At 35.0% G+C, this 13164-nt stretch overlaps 1 protein-coding gene across 1 annotated transcript in view; it reads right to left on the bottom strand.

Annotated features, from left to right (window-relative positions):
• Nucleotides 1-4595, bottom strand: part of LOC101590894 (adhesion G protein-coupled receptor B3) — a 157224-nt gene extending 152629 nt beyond the window's left edge. Inside the window, 3 exon segments of the mRNA XM_023702069.1 lie at nucleotides 2185-2295; nucleotides 2398-2468; nucleotides 4570-4595. Of these exon segments, the coding sequence (XP_023557837.1) occupies nucleotides 2185-2295; nucleotides 2398-2468; nucleotides 4570-4595 (208 nt within the window).
• Nucleotides 4596-13164: the final 8569 nt, after the last annotated feature.

The raw sequence follows: 13164 nt of genomic DNA, 5'->3' as shown, positions 1-13164 counted from the left end.
TTTTTTTTTTTTTCTTTTTTGCAGAACCAGGGATTGAACTCAAGATCCTTGCACTTACCAGGGAAGCACTTATTCTACTGAGCCATCTGCCCGGTCCCATTTTCATCTATTTCTAAGTATGATATTAGATAGAAAATAATGACTGGAAGAGAATACATAAACTAAAAAAACTGCAATTAGTTCATTCTTCCTTAACGAAACCATTGATAATTTTCTATTCTTGTTTTGAAATTCTGTACCATTTGTATTGTTCTGTTGCTTTGTTTCTTTGTTTTGTTATTTACTGTTTTTGTTTTTACTCTTTAAAATAAAATAAAAAAGACATAGTATGCATTTGATTTGTTCTTGGAATAAAGAACAGAGACTGAAAAAACATAATGTTCCTTGAGATTTGAATTTGTCAAAAGAATTATAGTTAAAAATTCTGAACTTTCTTTGTATACAACACAGATAGATCAAAACATAAATCTGAACAATAAGTGCTAAATTCCATAATCCCTGAGCCATAAATTGATTTTACTATACTACTGGAAATGTAAAATAACTGTTCACCATTCCACACTGTCGCCAACTCCAATTTTGGAAAACTGCAGTTGACTGATTTCCTTGCCAGCACTTTGCAGAAAGAGGGGCATCTTTCCCAGCCCTGCAAAGTCACCCAGAGGGTGACCCCCAGGAGGCTGAATACCTTGCTCAGTGATTTAGAGCTAAACTGTCCCTAATCTCTTCTTAGGGTTTGAGTATTTCGGTCCCTGCAGTGGAAAAGAATACATTCAGAACTGTGAAAATCTGCCTGAACCTTCTGGACACATTGACATATATAATAAAAAATAAATCACCCTTTTTAAATGAGAAAGTAAGCCAGAAACATGCTAGCAAATGTGTATTTAATTTTAAAAATCCTAAAAATGTGACCTGAGAGATTTTGTTCTAAACATCTTTTTCTAAGAATTTGATCCTGCTTGCAACTAATGTATTAAACAGACAGCTCACCTATTACAAAGAGCATGATTAACTCAGTATTTGTATTTTTAATTGTAGAGTCAGAGCTAGGGTCCTGAATACATAAGATTAAAAACACATGAACTGAAAATATCCATCCTTGGGGAAATTCTATCAAAATCATTCTGAATATCATGTCAGAGAACTTGTCAAGTGCTTGTAACTTTTCTATAAACGTTACAGTGGTCAAGGTTGGAACACGGTCAACTTGATCAAGATACACATAAAACTTTTAGTTCAGTTTCTCAAAATAAAAGCAACAGCTGAAAATGTTCGTGACAATTTTAAACACTTTTCAACTATAGAAATGCCACATGCAATGTACTCACATGGAATTACAGACAACTTATCATGAGCCAAAATACAAATACATACATTTGCACAAACTCTATAAGTAAATATATGATCATAAATTTTATATTTTCAGAATATAAAATATATACAATTATATAAAATTTACTCAACAGTTTCAATTATATATATTTATTTAGAGGGTTTTAAAAATAACCTAATTATTATTTTAAATTAAAATTATTTAAATTTTTAATTCTAAATTTAGAATTAAAAATTTTTTTAAACCACCAAGTAATTTCTGTTGATATTTAAATATCTTCGTGCATTAGAGTTTACTAAAAAAGCCTATTAACATTTTACTATTTAGCTTATGAAACAAAATAATTTTCCACTGAAATATTAAATTATAGGTTCTAGCTAGTGTGTATATATTTTAACAATCAACTAACATTTATAGATTATAGATTACATGACCATTGAAAACATAGCCAGACATTAATCTTTGTTAAATTTTATTACATCATGTAAATTCCTATTTAAAATATTAATTCTTGAGTCAGACCAGTTAGCTCTGAGGAAATAACTTTTTTCTTTAACAATTTAATGATACATTTTAAGTAATTAATTAATGTAATAAAATAGTGACATATAAATCCTAAATGTCCCAGACCAAAAGTAAAATAATTCTTACATAGTTTTTGTGCACTTTCCAGTTCACAGCTACTTTATTTATGGACTTTAACTGGTGACCAAAAAAAAAAAAAAAAAATGGGTCAAAAAAAATATCAGCTCCAAAAACTGACAAATGTGCAGCAAAAGATTATGAAAACATGCAGTGGTTTCATTAAATTAACAACAATAAATAGAAAAATGTAACTAACGTATTACCAGTTTGTGCCATAAATTTAGCAGCATCAGCTTGTTCCTGAGGGACCCTTTTCTCATGGACAGATCGAGGTCGCTGACTTTTAATTGTATGATCTCCCATCATTCCAAATTCTAAAGACAGAATAAAGGTATATGAAAGCTTGTGTGTAGACATTTCTCAAAAATTACATTACTGTCTCATGCAATATGTTCCTATACGTACCTAGAAGTTACTGATTAACTTTACAGTTTTAAATGTTCTAGGCTGGTTTGCCTGGACTATCTCTAACGTCAAGTCAGAAAACCTATAAACATGAACAAGATTTCAAGAAACAGTAACAGTCAAAGGACACATCAGTTTTTAAGTCAACCTGAATACAAAAATACTGCACTCTTCTGATAATGTTCTGCAACAATGCATCAGAAAAAATACAACCACAGTGTTAACTGCTGTTTTTCAGAGAAAATCTGCCTGGTTAGCAGCTGTCTCTTTGCTAAGGGTAATCACCCCCACCAGGTTTTCAGGACTTTTCTGGAGGATTGAGTAATTCTGTACTAACTTTCCTAAGGTAAGCATTCACTTAATGGATTATTTGTCCTCAGACACAAGGCTACCTCTGGTGTTCTCAAGGGAAGATGGTATCCCTGGGAAATCTCTTTCTCCCCTCCTAGGATCAAATAATTTGTCATGCTTTTTCTAGTCACATAGAAAACAATCTTTTCTCTTTTATAGAGCCATTCCAAAAGGAGGATGAGTGTAAACTTCTGTTGTCTAATCTTTTGAAAGTAAAGCTCCCAATAGAGGCAAAAAATCCATACCTAAGTGAGGCAAATGAGGGAGAGAAAAAATAAGTTGAACAGAATACTTTCTACATAATTAATATAGTTTTTAAAATTCAAATGCTTAAAAATTCATATGGTCACAGTTCTGCAAGTGTTTGGCCTCACTCAACTGCTTCAAAAAAGTAATTCTAACGAATCCAAAGCCTAATGTGTGTAGTAGTTTTGGTTCTGCCTCAGCGGAGCACAAGTAGGGAAGAGCGCTCCTAAGGGAAGCTCTGGAATGCCTTCTCTTTCATCACGAGAAAGAGTACTCTTAGGATTGCGTCTTTAACACAAAGACAATTAGACAAAAAGCATTTCTAAGAGAGTGCAGATCGAGTACCAGAACGAATACTGTCAAAATGGGAGAATGAAAAAATTGACCAGGTTACTGTTTAGCTTTTCTCATGAATTTTTAAAAACATATTCTCACACTAAAATATCACAACATACTCTGCAGTATGCTTTGTAAGCAGTAATTCTACCCATCTTTGTAAGAACAAAAGACTAGCATGCTTTTTGTGTCTCTGGTAGATTCTTACATAAATTATAGCACCTGACAGATTGACTTCTCCAAAACATTTTGTAGCTCTCATATGCAACAGTATATCTCTTAATAAATGTGAGATATCTAAATATGTGTTCATTTATGACAAGTCAGATAATATCAAAAGCAGAAAATGGAAACTTGAATAAAATGTCAGTTGGTCCAATCTTATAAAATGCATCACTATTTCCATTACTGCCAACATCATTCCAATTCATTGATGTACACAGCAGATGCTGCCTAAACCATTTTCCATCAGGCTCATAAGTAACATACAATCATGTATCATATCCTGGCTGTTTAGAACACTGTATATAAACTTTCTCACTATCTAAAATTTAAAAGTATTATATGCAATTGAGATGTTTCTGCGTATAAAATGGCAAAAGTGCAGTCATAATTTTATTGTCATGATGCTGTGTTGTCTTTCTCATTGAATTGATCATTTGTGCAGCCCGTGTATGTGAGTCACTTTCTGCATTCCAGTGAGGAGTGTATGTTTCTGTGAACCAGTTGGGAGCTCTCACGCTTACACTAAGGCAGCTTGGGCTCTCATAAGGTTGAGTGTGCTTGCACACTACTCCAAGGTCTACAGCTTCTAAACTATGTAGTAATTTTGCAACCTGTTCTAGTAGAAGGAAATTCTTAAGCTCATGGTAATACCTGAAATGCATCTTTCTCTTAAGGAGAAATGGTCCATTTGTACAGAGTCTGATCTTGAAATTTAGGGGTCTGAGGATTATTACTGGACACTACTGAGGTAACGTTTTTGTTGGTTGTTTGGTTTTTGAGACAGGGTCTTTCTATGTAGTTCAGGCTGACCTTGAACTCACTATGTAGTCCAGGCTGGCCTCAAACTCATAGTGATCACACTGAAATACATTAAAATTTTAATAATTTTTGAAGTAAGACTGTAGGACAAATATTTAATTTTTCAAACAGAATTTAAGTATATTTTTTCATATTATTAGTTAAAATATGACTTATGTATCTCAAAAATATAATACAAAGTAATTTTAATATTCTCAAGTCATTACTTATCAACAGCAATATCTACGATCATCGTGCTGATACTTTATAGTGGATCACAGTATTGAAATTCTTCAACAGTTTATAGACTTGAATATACAGCTCATAAAGAAACAGTAGTTTAACATGAAATTTTTGGTCATTCTCAGTGTAATTTATCTCCAAAATCATGTTTTAAAAATGGTGATTAATAACACAACTGAGTTTCCTATAAGATAATTTAATAATTAATTTTTCTGAGGTGGAAAAACAATACTATAGTGGTATTTTTTTAATATTCTAGATCTACTATTCCAGATCTCAAAATATTCAAATTTGTAATTGAAGTATGCAAAGTGTGAGTTTTTTTGCTAATATTTATATTTCAAGTGTCTTAAAATAAAGTCTATCTTTTTGGTCATAGGGTTATTAACATTACAGTACTATTCACATTGTACACTGGCTTATGTTCAAAATATTTGTTATCTTTCATGATAACACTGTCTTCCTCACTTCTAGGAAAAATAAAGGCCAAATAGATCATAAGAACTTAGAAACAAGACCCACGTTGTCTTTAACTATCATTTTCTTATGTGGTCCAAGTGGTTCATGGTAGAGCCAAGGCATGCTGTGCTTTCTGGATAATTATAAGTTCATCATGACTGTTTGACTGTATTCAAACAATTCTGCACTGGCAAAGATAACATACTACATTAGTTACAAGAGAAAAATAACACAACCAAATAAAAAGATGAGCTGCTTTGGTGAAAGCAATAAAAAGCAACTTATGGAATCAAATGAAATAGGTAGAGCATATAATATTGTGTATGTGCATATGGTGTATGGCCTGTGAAAATAAGTTATTGTATCTGTCTTCATGTTGATGGTGTCAATGAAATGGTAAGTAAATAAATATTCATGTAGAAAATTCAAAAGACGGATGATGACTTCCATGTTTTGGCACAACTTCTCAGATAATCTTTCACTGTGCTTCCTGCTAAACAGCAGTAGTTACTGAAAGTTAGACAAAATCCAAGTTCATGAAAGAGGCGTTTTGAAAATATTTTGCATAAAATGTAGTTATCTGTCTTCTCTTCCCTCGTCTAAGATTATGTAAGTATAACATCATTAAGAAAACCATAGACTTTAAGCTTAATAATGAATTGTCAATTATGAAGGTTCTGTCAGGAAATTGAGTGTTATAATGTGCGGTGGAATTCATCTAGAAGCTAAAACACCCACATGTCCTTGTTATTTTATCATGTGTTTATTTTTAAAGATGTGGATAAGCAGACCATCAAATGACTACAATCTGTCTTACCATGTACCTCCTACTAGCCTGGTGACTTCAGTCAACATTCTTTGAATCTCTACCGAACAGACTGACCTCCGCTATTGTTGCTTCTCAAGAGTTTTCAGATTTATGTCCTGTTTATACAGCGTGGCCGAAGTGCACTCCTGGGAACCCTAAGAATGGTCACACTGCTGCACTCTGGCTGGCATTTTTATCCACTAGAAAGACCTTTCTTCCAACCATGCCTGCAATAAAGCCCCCTCTGGTTCTGACTCCAAAGACTGCCACTTCATCAGGGAGTACTTTTTCATCAGCCAAGAGTGAGTGGCTTCTGCCTTGCTAAGCTTCTGTTTTGCTATAAATCAATTACAGACTTCCATTTTAACTATCACCTTAACTGTCTTATTCCTCTTCCTCAACAATAAACTTCTAAGAGATAGAAAGCATTGCTTATGAATTTTAAAATCATGTCTCGCTTCATGCATAAGCATGATTCAATATTTACTTAAATAAATAAATTTTATGTTAAGAATTGTTTTTCCGAAATCTGTATTTCTATACATCTACAGACCCTTCCTGAATTTGCTTGGCAAACAGGTTAGAGACAAAAATTAAAATCCTCATATATATTAGCTACATGTGGTTATGACAGTTCAAAAGTCCTGTTGTCCAGAAATTTCATCATCTATAAACATACACAGGTAATTATTAGATATTGCCTTATTTAGAAATTAAATCTCACTTTAACTCAGAACTTTTACACAGACCTATTATTTAACATGTGTGAGGTATTAAAGCTACAAAGAAAATAAGAAATGGTTTCTGGTATGTTGAAGCTTGACCTCCAAGAAATTCACTAAAGGTAGCCTAATCTTTTGAAATTATTTGTCATTATTAACATATTAACCTACCTGTGAGATATTTATATCAATTTACTACATTTTAGAATATTAATTACAATGACTTGCTATATTTCAAAAAATACAACTTTTGACTCATGCAACTGCATGACTGAAATGTGATTTCATTGCATGAAAACTCACAGGAGACACTATAAAATACGTGACTTTTTGGCAGAAGAAACACTCCATCATCTGGCTGGCTTACAGTAGCATAGGCTACTAAATTCTATTGTCTTCAGAATAAGACAATTAATGCCTCTAGGTTCACCTTTGGGCAAGTGGATGAGTTACTGAATTTGTTCATTTATTTTTACACATACAGAATTGGCACAGGGATTGTGCATACAATATTTATTCTGAATAATGTAGCTGGACCATTACAGATAGTAAACTGGATCATCAGCATTTTGCTACTTTGTTTCAGCATTTACTCTGATCTTTTATATTTTTTAAAAAGTAAACTGACGTGACAATTGGATTTTCTTAGTAAGCATTTGTTGAGTGTCTACATAGGCAGATGCTGGTTGCAAAGTCAGAGATGAGAGCACAATGATTGGCGTCTCCACAAAGATATTTCAGACACTAGCAGGGGTCATTCAAAACTGGAATTTTATAATTAAACATCATTTGTTGAAATTACGAAAAATGGGGCCGGTGAGATAGCTGAGAGGACTAAGTGCCTGTTTAGGCAAGTGCAGGGACTGGGGTTTGATCCCCGGCACCACATGCCATGCTGGCCCCGCCCCTGGCAGGCTGAGCTGGCCTCCAAGACTGAGTGTGGTTAGGCACGCGTGTAATCCCAGCACTGGGGAGGCTAAGACAGAGGATCCCAACCAATCAACGCTGCACAGCAAGACCCTGTACCAAATACACTAAAAAAAAAAAAAAAAAAAAAAAGAAAAGAAATAATGAAAAAGATGTGAAGGAATAGCTCTACTACAGCTGATAAATGTGCAAATTTAATTTTTCCAAGTAACAAGAAGAAATAGAAGAAAAGTCAATATTCAAAAAGTGAAGAAAGTTATACATCAATATTCACACTATCAAATTTAAGAAATATGAAAATAAAAATCAGTAAATACCTATTAAGAAATACTAAGACTGAAATTTCACCATTAAAATTTAGCAGATTAACAACTATTCACTTCTACATAGTACTTCTTGGTTCCAGTGCCAGAATGCTATATCTGAGAAAAAAGGATGCTATATCTTCCTGAAGCATCTTGTTTTACAGTCTCGCAGAAATGAATGTATTAGTGAGCTCACTATTACTGGTAAGTATAAGATTAATTTTACAGAGCCTCTAAAAGTGATTAAGCATGAAGCAGTCAAGGGATGCACTGCCAGCATGTTCACTGGAAAGTTCAAAATATCAGAAGTTTCCATGAAGTTACTGAATTATACAACTTGCATAATATTTTCAAGGGATTACCAAATATATTTAGTATATATGTTTTTAGATAAGGGTGCTAGGATTTAATTTATCTTTGAGTAGGAAGATCGAAATAGATGTAATCATGGATTTTTTTAATGTAGTCATAAGTTTTTTATAGAATTCTTTGAACACATATACTTGAAAATTACATGATGAAATGTTCCAAGAAATTTGAGGTATAAAAGATTACCTCATCTTTCACACTTATTCTATTTGCCTTCGGGGAAATGTTACCACGTTGGACATATTCTTCCAGGGAAGCAATCATAAAGTTCAGAATCATGCACAACTTATATTTAAACATTATTTACACCTCCTCAGATTATATTTTATTACTTCACTTTTTGTGAGAGAATTACTGGATTGTTCTAAATTAGTAGTAATTAGTTGCTTGAAACATATTCGCATTTATTAGGAAGGCGCAAAATAGATGGAGAAGCACAGAAACGAGAAAGACAACTTCAGCAGTCAACTCATCCCAGGACAGCTTTTCCTGGCTTCCCTGTGTGGTGGGCACACAGTAACATAACCAGATGTTTTCCTGTCCACACCCGTACATTTTGCAGCAAACGCCAACCTGTGCATGCTAAGATTTTAGTAAATTATTGTTAAAGTGGTCAGACAAGATTGCAAACACTTGGAAGTAGAAGAAAATAAACTGAACTGTTTCTAGATAAAATTACAGCGATGCCTCAGTTCATGAACACCTCTGTTTGGAAACAATTTGGTTCACAAACAGAAGTGTCTGGAAAATTTTTATTTTTTTCAAGAACCCTGCATGAAGCCTTGAACCTGATCAGCATAGTCTTCCCCACCAAACACAACTGTGCTTATCCCTTCCAGAATCCTGGAATGAATTGAGTTTGTGAACTGAGCTACTACTGTATACTCTATTTTCTACTAGAACAGCTACTGGTTTCCTTCCTGCCAATCTCCCTAAAATGAGGCGACATTCTGCGTACAGAGCCATCTTCATAGGGGCCTCCTAATGACATGTTCTGGGTGAAAGCAGAGAAGCCTCTCAGTTAGGCTGCCCTGCATGCGAAAGAGAACAAAACCCGCGTGATGATGCGCAAACTCAGTCATGGGAGGCCAAGTTTTTGAAACGGAAAATGACTGGTTTCAATGATGAGAAAGCAAGATCATGTACAGGACACACAGACTTGAAGCAGCACAATGTTCAGAACTAGGTGAACCACAAGTTGGAAATGAGCCTTTAAATACAAAGTGTGTAAAGAGATGCACGAATGTAAGATGTAAGCTAAGCAGTACTGGAGAATTGATAGGAGTAGACAGGAGAGAAAAGGCTGGAGGTACCACAAGTTGCTAAGAGGCCTCCAGAGTTGCCCATCTATACCTCACTGGATGACAGCTAGTGTGATGGACAATTCACCGGCAGGTCATAGGTCTGGAGAAGCAGGTACAGGGTACATCCTGTCACACAAAGGAGGAGACCACAAATATATTTAGTATCCGTAACTTACTATAAGTTGGGTCTGCCTTCCAACTACTCAGTCAAAATTATTGGCAACTAAAGCAGTGTGTGGTGCCCAACAGATTTTAGGAAAAGTATTTTTAAAAGAAAATCTGGGGCTGGTGAGATAGCTCGTGCCTGCTTAGGCAGGTGCAGGGGACTGAGGTTCGATCCCAGCCACTATATGCCACCCTCAGGGTGGGCTGAGCTAGCCAAAAAAAAAAAAAAAAAAAAAAAAAAAAAAAAAAAAAAAGGAAATCTATGTTTATAAAAGTAACATTCTTTAGTTGGATATTTTAACAGTTCTTGCATATACATAAAATGATATGCATACTGGAGAATCTTTAACGCAGTGCTTCATCTATGCTTTTCCAATAAGGCCAATTAAGGCCACTGTTTACGGCTCTCTCAAATTTCCCGAAGCTTTTAATCACTGACTGTAACAACAGAACAGAAAATAATTGAACTGCAAGCAATATTACTATATCTATATTTACTGAAAAATAATGATGAAATTATTATCTTATAGTACTAGTAGAAAATAAAAGTTACACCCCAATTGAAGAGTAAAAGATTAGATAACAGCTGGGTGCCCTCCCCAAGTTATACAAACTGGAGGTAAACAAAAAAATAGCTTCTTTTATGCTATTTGATAAAAAAAACTGCTATTTGGTAATGCTAGCACCTTGTTTGTTCCATCTGAATTATATTAAATGATTTCAAAATCCCCGGGTTTACTTTTGGTACTTTAAAATAAGAGAGAAGAGTTCATTCTGTCATACTTTTTGCCTTATCCATTATCAAAAGGTCCCTTTCAGACAATCAATACTGACCTAGTTGTAGTCATGTTTTATCATTTATCTGCTGCTACATTTTTGTAATTTTATGAAATATTTCAGATTAAATAAGTATCAATTATACATAGTTACTGGGATAATTATCGAAAACTTCTTAATGGAAATTATTTTTCTAAGACATATACTGTTTATAATTTCTAAGACATATACTATTTATAATTTTTAAAGTAACTTCAACATCAACTTAACTTTTTTTTCATCTTAGAAGTTATTTTCAGGGACAATTTAAGATATGTGGATAACATTTTCTCTGTTTCTAAGATATAAATTATCCTAATAATCAATTAATAGGCTTAACAGATTTGCACCTATTATATTTATTCAGGTGGCATTCTAGAAAGAATGATCACAATGACTAGCCTTTTCAGAGAAGCCTTTCACCTCCTGAAAACATGGAGATCATTTTAACGGGCATGTGGGCTGAGGCTTCATGTGGAGGAGTGGAAAATAAACAGGCAATCCGGAGGCACAGCTCCCATTTCAAAGCATCAACCCCTACAATTCCTGCACCTGCTCCTTCTTGCCAAATGATGCTAGGAATCTGATCTTTAAGATCTTTTGAAGTTATAAAATTACACTAATTTCTCAGGTCAAAGTGGGTCCAAGAATATGTGGACCATGTTCACCAAACAAGAGGCAAAGTAGGTGCAGTCAGGCTTAATTAACAACTCTGACCTTTTGGTTCTCTGAGCAGCACCATGGCAGTAGGCAAGAACAAGCGCCTTACAAAAGGTGGCAAAAAAGGAGCCAAGGAAAAAGTGGTTGATCCATTTTTTAAAAAAGACTGGTATGATGTGAAGGCGCCGGCTATGTTCAACATAAGAAATATTGGAAAAACACTCCTGACCAGAACCCAAGGAACCAAAATTGCATCTGATGGGCTCAAAGGTCGTGTGTTTGAAGTGAGCCTTGCTGATCTGAAGAATGATACAGTTGCCTTTAGAAAATTCAAGCTAATTACTAAAGATGTTCAGGACAAAACTGCCTGCCTAACTTCCATGGCATGGACCTCACCCGGGACAAAATGTGTTCCATGGTCAAAAAATGGCAGACCATGATCGAAGCTCATGTTGATGTCAAGACTACCGATGGTTATTTGCTTTGACTGTTCTGTGTTGGCTCTACTAAAAAACACAACAATCAGATACGGAAGACCTCTTACACCCAGCACCAACAGGTCTGCTAGATCTGGAAGAAGATGATGGAAATCATGACCCGGGAGGTGCAGACAAATGACTTGAAGGAAGTGGTCAATAAACTGATTCCACACAGCACTGGGAAAGACATAGAAAAGGCTTGACGATCTATCTACCCTCTTCATGATGTCTTCGTCAGAGAAGTAAAAATGCTGAAGAAGCCCAAGTTTGAATTGGGAAACATCATGGAGATTCATGGTGAAGGTAGCAGCTCTGGAAAGGCTACTGGGGATGAGACTGGAGCTAAAGTTGAACGAGCTGATGGATGAGAACCACCAGCCCAAGAGTCCGTTTAAGGTCCAGATTTTTAATAGTGATAAATAAAGTCCTATTTGTGATGAAAAACAAAAACAAACAACTCTGTTCACAGACTTACAGAAACCTGATGTATCATGCGGCTGCTCCACATCTGTTTTGATCAGTTTTTAAAATTTATCTTCGTACCTGCCCCAACATGTAAATCAAGGTTTACTTTGCATAATATTTATTTATGCGTCTCTATTGCTGCAAGCTTTCAAGGGAAAGGGAAAGTTTTGGAACATGGAGCTTTTCAAAAATACTTGAGAAAGGGCTGAGGATGTAGCTCAGTGGTAGAGTGCTTGCCTAGCATGCATGGAGCCTGGAGTTCAATCCCCAGAACCACAAAAAAAAAAAAAAAAAAAAACACCCTAAACAAACAACAAAACAATAACAAAAAAATAAAACTTGAGAAAAACACATTTCATCATTCAACAAACATAAAATATGGGATTCTAGGCACTAGGAATTGTAGAGAACAGAACAGACAACATTTCTTGGTGAAAGGACATTTCAGTTACACCCTAGTCTGATATTTAAAGCTTGTGAAACACATGGTTATTAAATTACTGGGCAGCCCTTCAGAAATGTTAGTTACAAGCCATTACGTGCATGTTTAAGTGCATATATGAGTTGGTGTGTCACATGAATAATTTCTAACTTATTCTTTCATCTGTAGTTTGCTTCAGATAAAGCTAACTTAAGTGTACATCTCTTCCATAGACACAGTTATCAGTATTTCTTAGCAAAGAACCACATACAACTGTAGACACAGCGCCCAATGTCATCATGGTCCTAACAATACAGAGGCTTTCCAAGGTGACAGAAGTTGAATTTTCTTTCTCCCAAAACTTCTTCCTCTTTCCTTGCCTGTCGACTCCTCATTTTCTACCATTTTCCCTTCCCTCAACATTTTCTCCCTACAAAGTCAGCCCACATTCCCAGATTAAGGTTATGGCTTTGAGGCAAACAACTGGCAGTCCATCCTCCTCCCGGGTAGGTCTTCCATGCTACCCCCACAAGGTGCCAACTACACACTCCGTTGGCAAATTGCGTATTTATGGAAGCCAGTTAATCAGATCCCTTGGCACATCCACTTCTAGCTGAACGCTTCAAATTTCTTTTTAGCAAACATACAGTGCCCCAAATAAAAACTCCGTGAATAAATA

Source organism: Octodon degus, unplaced genomic scaffold, assembly GCF_000260255.1.
Source record: "Octodon degus isolate 3935 unplaced genomic scaffold, OctDeg1.0 scaffold00001, whole genome shotgun sequence".
NCBI lineage: Eukaryota > Metazoa > Chordata > Mammalia > Rodentia > Octodontidae > Octodon > Octodon degus.
The sequence above is the reverse complement of the archived record's forward strand: the minus strand, read 5'-3'. Positions and strand labels throughout refer to the sequence as shown.